At 40.5% G+C, this 19826-nt stretch overlaps 1 protein-coding gene across 1 annotated transcript; it reads right to left on the minus strand.

The window, feature by feature from the left end:
* Positions 1-1014: 1014 nt before the first annotated feature.
* Positions 1015-12118, minus strand: LOC129824357 (zinc finger protein OZF-like). The gene is made up of 2 exons (XM_055883947.1): positions 11552-12118; positions 1015-3514 (listed from the first exon to the last, which is right to left on the minus strand). Exons 1-2 carry the CDS (start codon positions 11970-11972, stop codon positions 2307-2309), a joined length of 1629 nt encoding a protein of 542 aa, XP_055739922.1. The 5' UTR covers positions 11973-12118; the 3' UTR covers positions 1015-2306.
* Between the last annotated feature and the right edge of the window lie 7708 nt (positions 12119-19826).

The raw sequence follows: 19826 nt of genomic DNA on the forward strand, positions 1-19826 counted from the left end.
CACTACCCTAAACCCCAACCTTAACCCTTACCTTAACGATTTTAAATGTTTTAAACTTCAATGGGCTAGGGACGTCCCGAGGATGTATCTCTACCTGAACATACATGATCTAAGTAATTGATAGTTGGTATTTAGCAGTCATAAACCCTTTAATGAACTACTAAAATAGTGATTTTGTTAGACAGCAGCTCACTTTATTGACTGACTGATCCATTCATCCTTCCATCCCTCCTCAGCCTTCCTCTCCTCTGAAGACCCAGTGAGGGTGGAGCTCAGTCAGAGAGCTGTTGAAGGACTGGTTAGGAAGAACACTTCTACAGCCAGAGAGGTGAGAGGTCACACATGGTAAATATTTATGTCCCCTTAGTGGTTCATCACATCAGCAAAATGGAATATGTTCCATCATCTATGTTTATTTACATTAGTGCAAATTGTCCACTGATATATTGGTGTAATTTCTTACCCCTTTTGGCTGTATGAAAGTACATTTCCACTCAGGCACACACATTTGTTCTTTGTTATGAAGGTAATTTGTGTCAAATGTATTTTTCCCCACTCATTCACCCCATCTCTTTACATTGCTTATGCATATTCGGTGGCCTGACTCAAATTCCGAACACAATGCCCATCCTGGCAGATCTAAACCTAATGTGAACACATTGTGACTTTTGTGCATCCAAACCTAATGCAGCTTGGAGTGATCAGATGACAGAAGTCACATTTAGGTGCCAGGTGTAACTGAGGCCGTAGATGCTCCATATCCATTACTTTGAGTGTTTTATATAATATGACTAAATGTGTTTCTGTGTTGCAGGGGCAGTCAAGAAATGGAACGGCAAGGCCACAGAACCTGAAATAATTAGAGCTGTGGGAGATCACCTCAAGCCCCCGGTAGAGCCGGGGGTGGTGTTTACCATTCCACCACGGCTTCAGCAGGCTGGAAAAGTGGGATTGAAACTGTTTTTCATACTAAAAGGGACCAATAGTCTCTTGATTGGTCAATCATTGGTTGAACTCAAATCAAGCTTTATTTATACAGCACATTTCAGACATGGATGCAACACAATGGCTTCACAGTAAAAATCTATATATATATTTAGTACACAACAAACAGAAGACTAACGGGCACCCTAAGGAAATGCCAAAAAAAGACAAACCCACACCAAAAGACAGGAAGTGGCACAACTAAAGGTGTTGACTCTCCAGTTGACTCTCCACATCTATCAAGACAACTGGAGCACTGGGCCAGACACTCTTAAATAGAACCTGGACCAGCTCAGGTGAAACACCTTCCCACTAACGAGATGGACAAGCCAGCACAGGTGTAACACATACTGACTAATGAGGTGACACCAATCAGTACGCCCTAGTGCTAAAGTCCAACCTCAAAACATAAATGGAAAAACCAAAGCCTGTAACACCTTCCCCCTTAAGACAACAAATATATCCTATATTTATTACTCAATTTATTAGGATTGTTAATAAAATGGATTATAGATCAATTTATTATACTGCGTCCATGTGTATAGGCTGCAAGTATGTTGAAATAAAAAATATATATTTTCAACTAAAACCAAACTTATATTGTACATTGGGCATATCTTACTTTCAGTGACATTTTGCAAGGTGGGATACCCCCAATATCAGTTTTAACCTGTCCAAATGCAGAAGAAGTTTGTGATTAATTGAAAACCTAAACATAACATGTGCTATTTACATAAAAACATCTGCCACAAGAATCATATAACTTGTATTTATTTTTGAAAGCACCTTATAAACTGCACAAGCACCAAAAACGCTGTTGTTTTGACAAGTAGCAATAAATCACTGATATCAATTAGGGGGGGGGGGGGGGATCAGGTTGTAGGTGCTGTTGAAACTAACACAACTAAAAAAGCATGGAAATGGGAGATATATTTTACCTCACTGGTTAGAGGACAACCTGCAGAAGACAGTCAGCTACATTTTGGAGTGATGCATTTAAATGTAGGGGTCGCTAAACAAAGGAAAGCAATACTTATTTGTCATCACTCATCGATATCATGTTGAAATCAATTGTGCCAAGAGGAGGGAGATGAGGTTGCATGTCCTGTTAAAACTAACAGCTCAAAAGCTACACGGAATCTGGGAGTAATGTGTACATCACTGGTTAGAGGACAACTTGTAGAAAACACCTAGCTACATTTTGTACATATTTTACATTTTATCTCCTACTACAATGTTAAAACATTCTACATTGACGTTAATAAAATACTTCCACAATATTAAAAACATTCTACATTATTTCATTGATATCATGAAACAACTCAATGTATTTTCTGATGTTTAGTCAGAGATCTTTTATCAGAGTATCTCTTCCCACATTGATTACAGCTGTGAGGTTTCTCTCCTGTGTGTGTTCTCTGGTGTGATACCAGGCTGTTTAGCCAAGTAAAACTCCTCCCACATTGATTACAACTAAATGGTTTCTCTCCTGTGTGTGTTCTCTGGTGTATAGTTAGATAGCTAGATGTAGAAAAACTCTTCGCACATTGAGTACAACTATAAAGATTATGTCCTGTGTGTGTTCTCTGGTGTATAGTCAGCTGGCTAGATGTAGTAAAACTCTTCCCACATTGATCACAGCTATAAGATTTCTCTCCTGTGTGTGTTCTCTGGTGTATAGTCAGCTGGCTAGATGTAGTAAAACTCTTCCCACATTGTTCACAGCTATAAGGTTTCTCTCCTGAGTGTGTCCGCTGGTGTACTATCAGGCTATTTAGCTGAGTAAAACTCTTCCCACACTGACTACAGCTATAAGACTTCTCTCCTGTATGTGTTCTCTGATGTGTATTCAGGGAGCCAGATGTACCAAAACTCTTTCCACATTGATCACAGGTATAAGGTTTCTCTCCTGTGTGTGTTCTCTGGTGTGTATTCAGGCAGCCAGATGTACCAAAACTCTTTCCACATTGATCACAGCCAAAAGGTTTCTCTCCTGTGTGTGTCCGCTGGTGTACTATCAGGCTGTTTAGCTGAGTAAAACTCTTCCCACATTGATTACAGCTATATGGTTTCTCTCCTGTGTGTGTTCTCTGGTGTATAGTTAGATAGCTAGATGTAGAAAAACTCCTCCCACATTGACTACAGCTATAAGATTTTTCTCCTGTGTGTGTCCGCTGGTGTACTATCAGGCTGTTTAGCTGAGTAAAACTCTTCGCACACTGATTACAGCTATAAGGTTTCTCACCAGTGTGTATTCTCTGGTGTGATTTCAGGGTTTGTAGCCGACTAAAACTCTTCCCACATTGCTCACAGCCAAAAGGTTTCTCTCCAGTGTGAATTCTTTGATGTATTTTAAGTTTTACTGAAGAGTTGAATCTTTTCCCACAGTCAGAGCAGTGGTGAGACTTATTCCCTGTGGGTCTCTGCTGGTGTTTCTTGAGGTGTTCTGATGTGGAGAGACTTTTCTCTGCCTCGTCAGCATCATGTTGTTGAGGCTCCACAAAGGATCCACGATTGTCCCGTCTCTCTCCTGTGTGAATGACAAAGTCAGACAGACGGTTAAGGCCCACAACAGCAGAAATCCACTGTTTATTTGAAGTAAAAGGTGACGCCCAGAGCATACCATACATGTACAACAATTGACGCCTGTTAAATTATTTGACAATTAAGACAGTCAAGTTAGCAACATTCATATTTTGTCTTGTTTTCACATTAGTAGTAACCAGAAATACATTTTTTTGTCTCCAATATAGGCCCCTTTCTGTGTTTGCCAAAATTGCGCACGAGGGCAAAGCGCATACAATTTGATTGCAGAAACTCCTCCCTGCTAATGAGGAAACCACTAGTTATGGATGTAGTATATCTGCTAATGAGGAAACCACTAGTTATGGATGTAGTATATCTGGTAATGAGGAAACCACTAGTTATGGATGTAGTATATCTGGTAATGAGGAAACCACTAGTTATGGATGAGTATATCTGGTAATGAGGAAACCACTAGTTATGGATGTAGTATATCTGCTAATGAGGAAACCACTAGTTATGGATGTAGTATATCTGGTAAAGAGGAAACCACTAGTTATGGATGTAGTATATCTGGTAAAGAGGAAACCACTAGTTATGGATGTAGTATATCTGGTAAAGAGGAAACCACTAGTTATGGATGTAGTATATCTGGTAATGAGGAAACCACAAGTTATGGATGTAGTATATCTGCTAATGAGGAAACCACTAGTTATGGATGTAGTATATCTGCTAATGAGGAAACCACTAGTTATGGATGTAGTATATCTGCTAATGAGGAAACCACTAGTTATGGATGTAGTATATCTGCTTATGAGAAAACCACTAGTTATGGATGTAGTATATCTGGTTGCAGAAACTCCTCCTTGCTAATGAAGAAAGCGATAGTTATGGATGTAGTATATCAGGTAATGAGGAAACCACTAGTTATGGATGTAGTATATCTGGTTGCAGAAACTCCCCCTTGCTAATGAGGCAACCGATAATTATGGATGTAGTATATCTGGTAATGAGGAAACCACTAGTTATGGATGTAGTATATCTGGTAATGAGGAAACCACTAGTTATGGATGTGGTATATCTGCTAATGAGGAAACCACTAGTTATGGATGTAGTATATCTGCTAATGAGGAAACCACTAGTTATGGATGTAGTATATCTCGTAATGAGGAAACCACTTGTTATGGATGTAGTATATCTCGTAATGAGGAAACAACTAGTTATGGATGTAGTATATCTGGTAATGAGGAAACCACTAGTTATGGATGTAGTATATCTGCTAATGAGGAAACTACTAGTTATGGATGTAGTATATCTCCCTGGAACAAAAATGGTGAGCCAAGATTTTAGTTTTTAACAACGTATTCTGAATATTACAGCGCAAGATCAGGAGTGCTACTCAAGGAAACTCACATTAAGCTCTGTGTCTATTCACTAATTCACCACTGTGGGGGAAAACTCAGGGGATTTGTCACAGGCTGACAGCAAATATAGCCTCCATTTCCAGGTTGCTTATGAGTGCATTTCACATTACTTTTGGATTATAACTGTAAACCTCATTTGAATGTCCTGCTTAATATAATCTTTGTGCTACTGTTGCAAATCAACTGCTTAATACTTTTAAAAAAAACACTTAAAATGCTATTTGACTAGCTTTGCCATCAGCCTGACAATGAGGGTTTGTCCACTAAGTGTTTAACATAACTTCTCCTTACAACAACATAGACCTACTGTAGGACCTATAACTTCAACTAACAACAACATAGACCTACTGTAGGACCCATAACTATAACATAGACCTACTGTAGGACCCATAACTTCGCCTAACAACATAGACCTATGACTATATATATAATTTAATATTTCAGGTGAAACATGGAAACTAAAATGTCTTTGTCATGACATTTCATAACCTGATCACCAGATAATTTAGTCAATAATCCCACTAGAGTACTCTGTAATGTGTTGTCATTCTAAATGTCATGAATGAAGGAAAATAGCTCTGTGTGTTGTACAATAGCCTATCCATCAAGGAACAGTTCTCTACACATTATGAGCTAAGTATCTCTGTGTGCAAACAGACAAACGAGACCCTACTGTAAATCAAGCAGACAAAAATACATTATAAACATCAATTTGTTAGGGATGTTGGATCCAACATGGAGCACGGCATAACTGTCTTTACCAGAGTAATGAATGAAGAAGCACTTTGGTTGTTGTTGCATGTCATGATGTTTGTCATGTGACTGTCATTCAGAAAATGATTTCCTGGATCAGCTGATGATAGTTGAACATGTGACTGTAATAAAACAGCTACAGTATTAAGAATTATGTGTAATTATTGAAGAACTGCGTTAATGACAGTATCCAGTTGGGTGTTGTCAACAAATTTAAGGTGACTCAGAACCATTGGATTTAGCAAACTCTGAAATTATTTAGTATTTCTGTGCCCATGAAAACTGTTTTCCCAGCGTAATATAAGGAAACTAAATGTTACGTAGGTAGAGTGCATTTTTTAAACTTAGAAATTGCACTGTTGGTTAGAGCCTGTAAGTCAGCATTTCACTGTAAGGTCTACACCTGTTGTATTTGGCGCACGTGACAAATACATTTTGATTTGATAGCAGTATGATTAGTCTAACTGGCCTGCGCGCAAATGTAGGCCTATAAATGTGCCCATTTGGGAATGTCTGATAATATTTCTGATTGTCTTAACGCACCACCACTAATGAGTTGTGGAGCTTCTCAAAGTAATTTTCTTCACCTCCAACAGCAAGTAAACAAAGTCTAATCAAAATCAATTGCGAATGACAATAGTTCCTCAAAGTATTTTCGCAAAATATTGCCAGCTCCCACCCTTTCGATAACCACTCGGCATAAAAGGGAAAAATGTAATGCTCTGATCCAGTGTAAATGTCATAAAATACCTGATTACTTCTTCTTTGCACAAATAGCCGACAGCTACAATGTTTCAAGTTCGTTGTAGACAGGCCATGTGCAGCAAATGTGATTTATAGGATATTTATTTTTATGAGGATACTTTCTACCTGCAGGCTGCAATGTTTTTATTTGTTGACTTCATGTAGACTATTTTTACATAGTTGGCAATGGCAATAAAAGTTACTTTTTGATTTGTATAATTTTCATTTAGATTTAGATAGAATGTAGATTAATCACAGACAATGATTTTGAGATATTATTATAAATTAAATTAAACTGTTCCAGTAAAATGTATCTATGAAAATCGTAACTGGCACACAGATCAGTAGAAATGGTAAGATAACTTGGCACTCCAAATGGAGGTTGCAGACCGCTGGTGTAGTCCATTACCGGAAACGACAGGAGCATAACGGCAGAATTTTTCTCCTTCTGGTTAGGTTATCTTGATCTCTGGCTCCCTCGAGTCATTTGTGTGTCTTAATTATTTGATCAAACAGCGTGCTTAAAGCATCAGACTAGTTCCGTCCATATAGTTGATTTTATTAAAACACATAGGTTGTGTCTATATATGGAAAAATACACATAACATTTCAACCAATCGATTGGTAGAAAGAACGGACGACTCTTGGTCTTGATTTATTTTAGGTGGGGACAGCACTAGAACATGATTATGGTTTTCCGGAGTGGCGCAGCGGTCTAAGACACTGCATCTCAGTGCTTGAGGCGTCACTACAGACACCCCGGTTCGAGTCCAGGCTGTGTCACAACCGGCCGTGAATGGGAGTTAAATAAATTAAATAAAACCGAGTTCATTCATGAAGTTCAGACCCCTCCCCGTTTTCCACATTTTGTTACGTTACAGCTTTATTTTAAAATGGATTTAAAAAAAATAGAATCCTCATTAATCTACACACAATAATGAAAAAGTGATAACAGGTAAAAAACAGAAATACCTTATTTACATAAGTATTCAGACCCTTTGCTATGAGACTCGAAATTGCTTTCAGTTGCATCCTGTTTCCATTAAATGTCCTTGAGATGCAACTACAACTTGTTCGAAGTCCACCTGTAGTAAATTCAATTGATTGGATATGATTTGGAAGGCACACACCTGTCTATATAAGGTCCCAGAGTTGACAGTGCATGTCAGAGCAAAAACCAAGCAATGAGGTCGAAGGAATTGTCCTTAGAGCTCAGAGACAGCATTGTGTCGAGGCACAGATCTGGGGAAGGGTACCATAACAAATTCTGCAGCATTGAATGTCCCCAAGAACACAGTGGCCTCCATCATTCTTAAATGGAATACTCTTCCTAGAGCTGGTCACCTGGCCAAACTGAACGATTGGGGGAGAAGGGCCTTGGTCAGGGAGGTGACCAAAAACCTGATGGTCACTCTGACAGAGCTCCAGAGTTCCTCTGTGGAGATGAGAGAACCTTCCAGAAGGACAACCATCTCTGCAGCACTCCACCAATCAGACCTTTATGGTAGAGTGGCCAGACGGAAGCCACTTAGTAAAAGGCACATGACAGCCTGCTTGGAGTTTGACAAAAGGCCCCTTAAGACTCTAAGACCATGAGAAACAAGATTCTCTGGCTTGATGAAACCAAGATCGAACTCTTTGGCCTGAATGCCAAGAGTCACGTCTGGAGGAAACCTGGCACCATCCCTACGGTGAAGCATGGTGGTGGCAGCATGATACTGTGGGGATGTTTTTCAGCAGCAGGGACTGGGAGACTAGTCAGGATCCAGGGAAATATTAACAGAGCAAAGTGCAGAGAGATCCTTGATGTAAGACCTGCTCCAGAGTGCTCAGGACCTTAGAATGGGGGTGAAGTTTCACCGTCCAACAGGACAATGACCTTAAGCGCACAACCAAGACAACGCAGGAGTGGCTTCGGTAGAAGTTTCTGAATGTCCTTGAGTGACATAGCCAGAGCCCGAACTTGAGCCCGATCTACCATCTCTGGAGAGACCTGAAAATAGCTGTGCAGTGATGTTCCCCATCCAACTTGACAGAGCTAGAGAGGATCTACAGAGAAGGGTGGGAGAAACTCCCCAAATGCAGGTGTGCCAAATAAATTAGCTAAACGAAAAGGGGGGGAGGAAATAATTTAATACATTTTAGAATAAGGCTTTAACGTAACAAAATGTGGAAAAGGTCAAAGGGTCTGAAAACTTTCCGAATGCACTGTATACAGCAACACCTCCCCCATAAGCATTCCTGTCTTTTCTGTAGATGTTATATCCCTGTATTGCTACTGCTGTAACAAAGGAATTATCTCAGTGAGTTTCAGAGATGAACAGTACAGTGCATTCCAAATTCAATAGGCAGGCAAGTAAACAAAAACGTTTTCAAATAAAAACTATTCCAGAAATAGGTTAAAGCCTATATAACGCCCGTCCAAGAGACGGTCGAACAACCACGTTCACATTGTCATGCTGTGACACGCAGTTCCTGAGTTAATTCTCACGAAATCCCATTTTAAAGTCAGGGTATGAGTCGAGAAACATGCCTATTTTCCTTAAAAATACGTAATGTCATGATTACAAAGCTATACGATATTACAGAGAACAAGTTAATTATCTCACATCTTTGAAAATATTTATAATGTGGTGCTTCTTGTTCACAGAAGGTAATTCATGCCAATGTTCTTTTCCTTAAGCTGTTAATACGAATCGAAAGGAGTTTCCAATATCATCATTTCTTAAAGTATTTCTGGTGATAGCAAGTGAGTGATACACAAGCTAGGTCTATTTGAAACATTGCCATCCCATTGCAGACTTTACCAGTCACCAGGTTCAGAAGCTTTAAAACCACATAAAAAATATTTAAAACATAATTCTATTTTTGCCCAAAGTTAAGATTGAATAATTTCAAACTAAACATAATTCATGCTGGTTATTATTTTAGGCTATTTTAGTTTTGGAGTCAAAGATAGTTTTGCAATAGTTTTCATTTTTCAAACAGGTTTGTTATTTTATTTCAGTTTATTAAATAGTTTTCCCCTAATTACTTTTTCTATAATAAGCATGGAGGTTTCCCCTATCAACCAGTCATAGGTACTGGCAACAAAGTGCCTCGTAACCTAGCTGGGAATGGGAAAGACAGAACCCTTTTGTGGAAACAGACAGGGGCAATTTGTAATCAAATCTAATTCCCAGGAATGGGGTTCATATGAACCACAGAGACTGTGTGTGGGGTAATAACATGGCCGTGTCCAACCCTGCTTGTTCCCTCGACTCCGCTACCAACCACCAATCTCCAACAGGGCCCTTAACCTGTATCACTAGACACCTCATAGTGAGCTACAGGTAGGAATCAGCAATGAATCCCAATAATGAGACACCTCTGGGGAGGGGTGTCAGAAACATTAAAAAAAAAAGAGATATATATATAAATTGTGTTTTATGACAAACTGTTTTTTACCAATCGGTCAAGACATCAACTTAGACTTTACCGTGAAATGCTTTACTTATAAGCCCTTAACCAACAGTGCAGTTCAAGAAGAAGAAAATGTTTACCAAGTAGACTAAAATAAAAAGTAATAATAAAAAGTAACACAATGACAATAACAATAACGAGGCTATATACAGCGGGCACCGGTACCGAGTCAGTGTGCGGGGATACAGGATAGTTGAGGTAATCTGTACATGAAGGTGGGGGCGTAGGGACTATGCATAGGTAACAAACAACCAGTGAGTAGTAGCAGTGCACAAAAGGGAGGGGGGTGGGGGGGGTCAATGTAAATTGTCCAGTGGCGATTTAATGAATTGTTCAGCAGTCTTATGGCTTGGGGGTAGAAGCTGTTGAGGAGACTATTGGTCCTAGACTTGGCGCTCCGGTACCGTTTGCCGTGCGGTAGCAAAGAAAATAGACTATGACTTGGGTGACTGGAGTCTCTGACAATTTTGTGGGCTTTCCTCTGACACCGCCTATTAAATAGTTTCTGGATGGCAGGAAGCTTGGCCACAGTGATGTACTGTGCCGTTCGCACTACCCTATGTAGCGCCTTACGTTCAGATGCCGAGCAGTTGCCATACCAGGCGGTGATGCAACCGGTCAGGATGCTCTCAATGGTGCAGCTGTATTACCTTTGAGGATCTGGGGACCCATGCCAAATCTTTTCAGTCTCCTGAGGGGGAAAATGTTTTGTTGTGTCCTCTTCACGACTGTCTTGGTATATACACACGTGGGTGATTAAAAGATGAACTGAGGTCCACTCTCCAGTCCAGTTGATGGTGGTAATACACCTTAAAGTTGGTTACCAACCGACATATAAAGTCCAAAGAAGAAAAAGAAGCCTGAAGGAAGGAGAAATGACAAGAAACTAATTTGGTTAACCTTTTGGGGCATCGCGACTGGTTACCTATTTTGATGTGATATGAAAGTATTGTGTGAAATTATTTTGATGTGATATGAAAGTACAGCAATTTATGTTTCTAGAAACGTATCGCAATTGAGAATCGATTCACATTTAGGTGAATTATTTGACTATTTTACCTGCCAGAGCCAGTCTACCTCTGAAGATAACATACAGTCCATGGACCTTGAGGAGTAATGGGGGCAGCAATCAGCAGTAGAAACAATAACAAAGCATACTCCCTGCCCATTTCGGTAAAAAGCAGAGGGATGGGGCTGGAGAAATGCAACCATCCATGATATCAACATTCTAGCTTTAACCATGTTTTGAGGATATACAGTGTTTGTTAATATTTACTGACAAACATTGGAATTAAAAAAAGCTTATATTTTGGGTTCTGATGGGGTACGACAGTTGAACTAAGCTCATGAGGCATTTATAAGTGAATTCTTCAAGAAACAATGGGTACATATCATTAATGTATAAGTCCCAAAATGGATGTAACAACTGCTGATTGCCCCTTTAAGACTACATATTGGGCTAATCTAATAGGACATATTGAGGACTACAGTATTTCAGGCATTGTCAATGATCAACTGATCAATTGTTAACGTTTTGTTGATGGTCCACTCTTGATGTTCTACACGTTACAGTGTAGCTTCAGCCATTCCTCCAGAACAACATTAAAGTGTAGAAGCCCTTTAATGCATATTGGTTCAACGACTGCAGAGATGGTACTTACTGGTGTTAAACAAATCTCCAACCTCCTCTTCTTCCTCCAATGTGACAGTAATCTCCTCCTCTTTCACTCCAAAAACGGCATCCCCCTCCTCTTTCTCTTCCTCTTCTTTTACTGTAACATCCTCCTCCTCTTTCACTCTGAACGCATCTTCCTTTTCGTTCACTGAAACGTCTTTCTCTTCTTCTTTCACGGTAACAGCCTCACCCTCTACTTGTTTTTGTAGTGTGACAGCTTCCTCTTCCTCTTTAACGAGAACTTCTTTCTCCGTCCAGCAGACCACCTCTTCTTTAGCAGGAGGAGAGTAACTTAGTGAACTCATGGTCGGGGATGTTAGCTTGCTAGCATTAGCGACTAGCCTAGTTCTAAGCCAGCTAGCTGACAAACAACGTACATATATAATTAAACGGGCCAACAAGTACATACGACAGAAGTGTGTTTAATACACAGCGACTAATATACACCAAAACAGTGTAAAGAGCGTGAATGTTGGAGCTATGTTTGCTAGAAAACTACCGAGGTGTCTGATTAGCTGTTGTTGTTGAAGGAGCGTCCCGTCTACTAGATTATTCGTCCCACTGGCAACATCGCCTGAACCTAAAAGACGCACATCGCCATCTGCTGACTGGAGTGGGCAACGCAGTTGAGGAACCAAACGTTTATTTTTCATTTATTTCATAAAAGTTGAATATTATATTAAGTCGTTCAAAGAGAAGCATGTGTTGATTGATTCGTGTTTAATGAGTGAAAAATTTAAATAAACTTTACACCAAACACATTTGCATTGAACCATACTTCTGACATGGATCATTTTGACCCCAGAGGCATATCTTTGATCATAGCCAAAAGGTGGTTTATTAAATTCTTCCAATTTTTCATGACTTTGTCAATTAACTTTTTCTTTATAAATCTAAATCATGGTTTAGTGTTTCTGTATCAAAATGGACTTTTAACAAATTCAAATCCTTTGGAGTCATTTTGACCCCAGCCAAAAGCACATTTGATAAATAGGATCGAATCGAATCACATTTTATTGGTCACATACACATGTTTAGCAGATATTATTGCAGGTGTAGCAAAATGCTTGTGTTTCTAGCTGCGACAGTGCAGTAATATCTAACAAGTAATATCTAACAATTTCACAACATAGACCCAATACACACAAATCTAAGTAATTTAATCTAGGTTTCTCTGTAGACATGATCCATCCCACCAGAGGGTGGAGGAGCACCTGTATCAGTGTTTTTTTAATTACCAGATACACACCTGCAGACACACAGTATAGTGCCTCCCATGTACTCTCCTTAGATTGAACTTTTCTATAACACGTATCACATGACTGTGTACAAAACTGCCAATGGTAGAAAACTCTGCCAGTGGAAGAAACCTCTGCCAGCGGTAGAAAACTCTGCCAGCGATATATAGTGCATTCGCAAAGTATTCAGACACCTTCACCTTTTCCACATTTTGTTACAATACAGCCTTATTCTAAAATTGTAATTTTTTTTGCCCTCATCAATCTACATACAATACCTCACAATGACATCACAGTACCCCACAATGACAAACCCAAAACAGGTTTTTAGAAATTTTTGCCAATAAATTTACTTAAGTGTTCAGACCCTTTGCTATGAGACTCGAAAGTGAGCTCAGGTGCATCCTGTTTCCATTGATCATCCTTGAGATGTTTCTACAACTTGATTGGAGTCCACCTGGGGTAAATTTAATTGATTGGACATGATTTAGACAGGCACACACCTGTCTATATAAGGTCCCACAGTTCATGGCAGAGCAAAAACCAAGCCATGAGGTCAAAGGAATTGTCCTTAGAGCACTGAGACAGGATAGTGTCGAGGCACAGCTTTAGGGAAAGCTACCAAAAAATGTCTGCAGCATTGAAAGTCCTCAAGAACACAGTGGACTCCATCATTGTTAAATGGAGGAAGTTTGGAACCACCAAGACTCTTCCTAGAGCTAGCTGCCCGGCCAAACTGAGCAATCGAGGGAGAAGGGCTTTGGTCAGGGAGATGATCAAAAACTCAATGGTCACTCTGACAGAGCTCCAGAGTTCCTCTGTGGAGATGGGAGAACCTTCCAGAAGGACAATCATCTCTGTAGCACTCCAACAATCAGGTCTTTATGGTAGAGACCAGACGGAAGCTACTCCTCAGTAAAAGGCACATGACAGACCGCTTGGAGTTTGCCAAAAGGCACCTTAAGGACTCTAACCCTGAGAAACAAGATTCTCTGGTCTGATTAAACCAACTCTTTGGCCTGAATGTCATGTGTCATGTCTGGAGAAAATGGGTACCATCCCGGTGAAGCATGGTGGTGGCAACATCATGCTGTGGAGATGTTTTTCAGCAGCAGTGCAAATTGTCCACTGGTTTTGGTGTAATTTCTCACCCATTTTGTCAGTAGGAAAGTCAATTTCCCCTCAGGCACACACATTTGTTGATTGTTAATATGAAGGTCATTTGTGTAGAATGTACTTTTCCCCACTCATTCACCCCATCTCTTTACATTGCTTATGCATATTCTGTGGCCTGACTCAAATTCCGAACACACATCCTGGCAGATCTAAACCTAATGTGAACACATTGTGACTTTTGTGCATCCAGACCTAATGCAGCTTGGAGTGATCAGATGACAGAAGTCACATTTAGGTGCCAGGTGTAACTGAGGCCATAGATGTTCCAAATCCATTACTTTGTGTTTTATATAATATGACTAAATGTGTTTCTGTGTTGCAGGGGCAGTCAAGAAATGGAACGGCAAGGCCACAGAACCTGAAATAATTAGAGCTGTGGGAGATCACCTCAAGCCCCCGGTAGAGCCGGGGGTGGTGTTTACCACTCCACCACGGCTTCAGCAGGCTGGAAAAGTGGGATTGATGTGTTTGATCTATTTGTTTGTTTCAATGCTTAATAGTTGAATCCTTTGATGTATTGTTGATTTCAACATTTTTCATCTTCAACAAATGTGTTGGTTAAAAAGTGATACTAAACGTACATACCATGCACTATTTTAACATAGCGGGAGATATACTGAATTTATACTGTTTTTCATACTAAGACGGACCAAGATATGTTTCTTTTGCACATATTTGTTCATTGGTTTAGCAAGAGTCTGTTGATTGGTTGGTCATTGGGTTCATTTGTTTTACAATATGTTCAAATCAAATCAAGCTTTATTTATACAGCACATTTCAGACATGGATGCAACACAATGGCTTCACAGGAAAATACTAATAAACAATGAACATAAGAGGATAAAAAACAAAATTATCAACTGAAAAACTAATGAGCATTCTAAGGAAATGCCTTTGATTAAAATATTAACAATTGGATGCAACATCCAACCCAAAATATAAGCTTGTTTTACTCCATTGTTTGTTATATTCGCCAGCAGGAAAACCATAAATGTTGCTCAAACAGAAGAGGGAACTAACAAAGAGTCATTGACAACAACCACAACTAAACAGGTTTTAGGAGGGGTTCTGAAAGACACTATGGGGGTCCACTGAAAGTTGACTAGTAACAACAACTGGGACCTAAAAGACACCCACCATGAGACCCACTAAATCTGCCCAAGAAGAGGCAAACAAAAGAAAAACCCACACCAAACTTAAAGACAGGAAGAACAGCAAAAAGGTGGAGCAACTAAAGGTGTTAACTCTCCACATCTATCAGACAACCGGAGCACTGGGCCAGACACTCTTACCGGACTGGGGAGGCGCACTGCATGCTTGATGTATGGAGCCGGCACAGGTTGCACCGGACTGGTGACACGCTCTTCAGGGCGAATGCGGGGAGCAGGCACAGGACTTACCAGACTGTGGAGGCGCACTGGAGACCTGGTGCGTAGAGCCGGCACAAATTGTACCGGAACGGTGACACACACTTCAGGGCGAGTGCGTGGAGGAAACACAGGACGTACCGGACTGGGGAGGCGCATTGGAGGCCAGATGCGTGAAACCGGTGCAGATGACACCAGACTGGTGTCACGCTCCTCAGCACGCCCGCGCTGCAGCACTCTCATCGCCACCACCTCCCTCCAGAATCTTTCTTCGAGTTCCTCCTTTGACTCTCTGACGGTCTCTGGCTCATTCCTCGGCTCCGCCGACCACCCCGTGTGCCACCCCCCCAAAAAATTGGGCCTGTTCTTTGGGCTTTCATGTGGCCGCGAACCCCGGCGTCGTTGCTGTTCTCCCTTCTCTCCTTGGGTCTGCTTCCTTTCGTGTCTTGCCAAGACTTCCTCCCAAGTCCAGGATATTCTCTCCTCGATCGCCTCCAAAGACCAGGATGCCATCTCCTCCCGGGCACGCTGCTTGGTCCTGTCGTGGTGGAATCTTCTGTCACGGCTGTGTGTAGAGACGGACCAAGGCGCAGCGTGCTCTGAGTTCCACACCTTTCTTTATGTGAAACCTACAAAACAAAAAGAAACCAACAACAAACCGTAACATCAGAGTGTGTGTGTTATTTCATCGTTTTGATGTCTTCACTATTTTTCTTCAATGTAGAAAATAGTAAAAATAAAGAAAAACCCTTGAATTAGTAGGTGTTCTAAAACTTTTGACCGGTAGTGTAGATCCATTAGTGCTTTCTTCCGTGGGCTGTGGCCCTCCTTGTCTGAATTTGGTCAATATGTCCTCCAAAATAGTTTATAGCCCACTGTGGCAAAGACTATACTTTCAGGAGTTAAACACAATAAAAAAAATCACCTTGTTTGTCTCATTCTTCCAACCTAGCTGGTGACTTTATAAAACACATTATTTGGTATTTGTATTTTATTTTACACCAACGATATAGGAAAGCATCTGGTGGTAAAATAGCCAAAAATATATAGGGTGTACACCCATAAAATTATTAATTCATTCAAGGTTTACAAATATGCCCAATCAATAGAACATTATGTCAGAAAACAATAGTCTAAACTCAATGTCTCTACCATAAATGGTTGAAAAGTTAAGAATTTAACCTCACAACACCAAATACGGAACACATACAACCAAGTGCGGTGCAGTCTAAACTAGCAATGGTCATAGCAAATGATCGTTATTATTTTATTAACACTGTCAAGTACAAGTATATGAATGTTATAATATTGTAGAGAAAAAGCTAATGATTAATTCTATGTCATTTCTAATGACATCAGGCCAAGAATACGACATTTGGACCTGAATTTCGTAGCTCCCTCTTGAATTGACCCTTTTTCTCTCTACATTGTATAGCAAGTAAGTGAATATACAAAAAGAATATGTCATTCATCAGACGCTTTTATCCAAAGCGACTAACAATAAAACCTGCTTTCATTTACTTATGGGTGGAGTTGGGAGTTTTGTGAAGAATTGGGAGCCCAATTCAAAACTGGACCCCCGCAACGCTTAAAATCTGGTGAGAATCAGGGAGGGAGATGAGTGGAAAACTGCCTTAAACACCCCTAGTGGTCACTGAGTATTTAGTCATGACCTTTGGAATATCGAACTCAACAGCAGTCTTTCAAGCATTGATCAATGACACTCTTAGGGATATGTTGAACGGGTTTGTCTTTGTTTACCTCGACAGAATCCTGATCTTCTCCAAAAACCCTCCGGAAAACATACAGCCCTGTCCCACCTCACTCAAGCAGGTTTTTGCTGGAATCCCGAGGCTGACAGGGCATTCATAGAGCTCAAGGGACATTTCAACTCCGGACCCATCCTCGTTCATCCTAATCCTACTCACCCCTTTGTGGTAAAGGTGGACGCCTCGGACACCGGAGCTGGTGCGGTAAGTTCACAGCGGAACGAGGAGGACAAGAAACTTCAACCAATACACCTTTCTCGCCAGCGGGTGTCAACTACGATGTAGGCAACCGGGAGCTCTTGGCAGTTAAGTGGGCCCTTGAGGGGTGGAGACACTGGTTGGAACCACTGCTTCATATTCTGGTCTCTTCTCTGCACCTGGGTCCAACTTTACCACGTCACAGTTATAGCATCTCTTAATCCCTTCTCTTAACATGTATGGCCCCAATACTTAATCAAGCAGCTGACCAATTACGCAAGACTTTAGTTCTAAATTAACTGAGATTAATCAACAACTGGATACATTTATTTATTTCTAAAGTCGAACTATCCTCCGCATTGGAGTATCTCTACAAGCACAAGTTTAACCAGTATTTCAGGTGTTTTACCTTCCCATGAAGAAGTGTGGTAGGCCTGTGAGGAAGGATCCTACAGCCATGAGGAGACAGCCCATAGCAATGAGTCTGGGCCAGTGCAGCTTCGCCCCAAAATGGCTGACCACAGCCAGGAACAGCAGGTTACCTGCAAGAAAAACTGACAACAATACATTCAGCTTTAAGATAGTGGCACCTCCAGAAAATCGTCTCTCTCTCACTGTATGCACTAAAAGTCTACCAGACTGAGCGTGCTCGGCCAGTTTACCAGCTCGTGAGCACAATTTTACACAAAACCAATAACATGTAAAACCAACTCAGAAATCCCTAACAAATGGATTCTTTATAAAAAATCTCCTAGACAAAATCCAGTAAGCTACTCAGTGAACATAGTCTCTGTGACTCGTAAATCGTTTTTTACCTCAGCTAGCATCAAGCTAACATATACTCACACTCAATGTAAATCACATTCTTCTCTCACTCAGTTCGACACAAAGCCAAAACAAAACATTTCCTAACGTGATAATACCTTGACAAAGTTGTTAAATAGCATGTTATTACATATTGTGTATATATTTGAACGTTTGGAAGTTCTGTTACATACCTGTAATAGTAAAAAGAACAGACACAGTTTACCTCTGTAAAGTTCTGATCCTTATTCCGCAGAATGGTGAGCGCTTGGCCAGAACTTGCTGTTTCTTCTGCTACAACAGTGCAACAGCGCCATCTATTGGTCTGATGGACTGCTAACGCTAAAGTGTGTGGAAAATACAATTTAGATTATTTAAGACAAATACATAAACAAATTGGGGGGGGGGGGTATGATAAATGGGTGTCTGTTTTTAGTGACATTGTTTTCAACACATTACACATGCACAATCGTACATGTGCATTTTAGAGCATTATTAAGAACCTTGAGTGTGGAACTGCAGGGCGTTTACGCAAAAACAACATGAATTTCACATGTGAACACGGGAAGAGTTCCAAAAACATATTTTCATGTAATGTTATGTGAATGTAATGTGATCAAGGTGTATGAATACTTTCTGAAGGCACTGTAGACAAGGTTGGGGGCTTGGGGTTTTGATGGGAAAGGTCTAGACTTTACAGGGAAGGATCATGGTTAGCAGGGTTGGCCTTCATTCCATTTCAACTCAATTAACTCTGAAAATGAAGTAAAATGCAGTTCATGAGTTCACTCAGTTCAGGAAACAACAATATCATTGGATTTTCTACGTTTTCAAATGTCCAATTACTAAATTTGCTGAGCTGAGCCAGACTGGAACGGAATCAGAGTTTTGCAGGCAGATCACCCGTGATACAAGTCAGTTTTCGACATCCATCCATGGCTGAGGATGTCAGGATATGACGTGGAAACCGGCCACTAAGGGCAACAGTGAGCGCTGTTACCTTGAAGTAAGTTTTGGTTTTTCTAGGACATTGTGGATGTGGATAAGCATCTGCCTCTGATTCCAAAGGTTTCATGGTTGAATCCAGCGATAGAAAGTCATTTTTGATCGTTTTGTTTTAAGCCAATCCCAAACATGACCACTTACCTTAACCATTTGGAGTTAATGCCTAACCTTAAGATTTCGGAGTTAATACCTAAACTTAACCCTAACCTTAAAATCCGGAGATAATTCCTAAATTTAACCTTAAACACTTTGAGATTTTACATTTGGAACAACTTTGAAATTTGAGAATCATGGACGAACGTCTACTTCTGATGTGAGACTGTGAGACCTTGCTGGAATTTTGACTCTTGCTGATAGATTTGTGGATCCAGGATCACATGTTGGGATGTGGCTCACTCGAGTGGTGCTTTTCCATATAGACGTACCCGCACTCCAGGGTTTCGCTAGTGTTTTATGTTAATGTCAGCTCTAAAGACTTATGGCGAGGGCATCAACAATCTCCGCATCTTTCAAGTCTGTTGCTTTGTGAGAAGGTGTTAAAGTTCACAGTTAGCCATTGTTATGTAAAAGACAGCTGAAAAGAACACAGAGCATTGCCTTGGCCCCAAGTGAGAGCAGTTCTACCAGATCCATGGGTAAAATCCTGGGGTAAATCCTGTATGTAAATGCACCATTAGACGCTGGATGTAGAAACCAATGGTATA

Source organism: Salvelinus fontinalis, chromosome 26, assembly GCF_029448725.1.
Source record: "Salvelinus fontinalis isolate EN_2023a chromosome 26, ASM2944872v1, whole genome shotgun sequence".
NCBI classification, from domain to species: Eukaryota; Metazoa; Chordata; class Actinopteri; order Salmoniformes; family Salmonidae; genus Salvelinus; species Salvelinus fontinalis.

Excerpts from the sequence above, each read along its gene's own strand:
- LOC129824357 (XM_055883947.1), bottom strand. The coding sequence starts at position 11,972 with ATGTACTTGTTGGCCCGTTTAATTATATATGTACGTTGTTTGTCAGCT. Across the intron at positions 3,515-11,551 it reads TGGAGATTTGTTTAACACCA|GAGAGAGACGGGACAATCGT; the intron begins GTAAGTACCATC and ends TCATTCACACAG.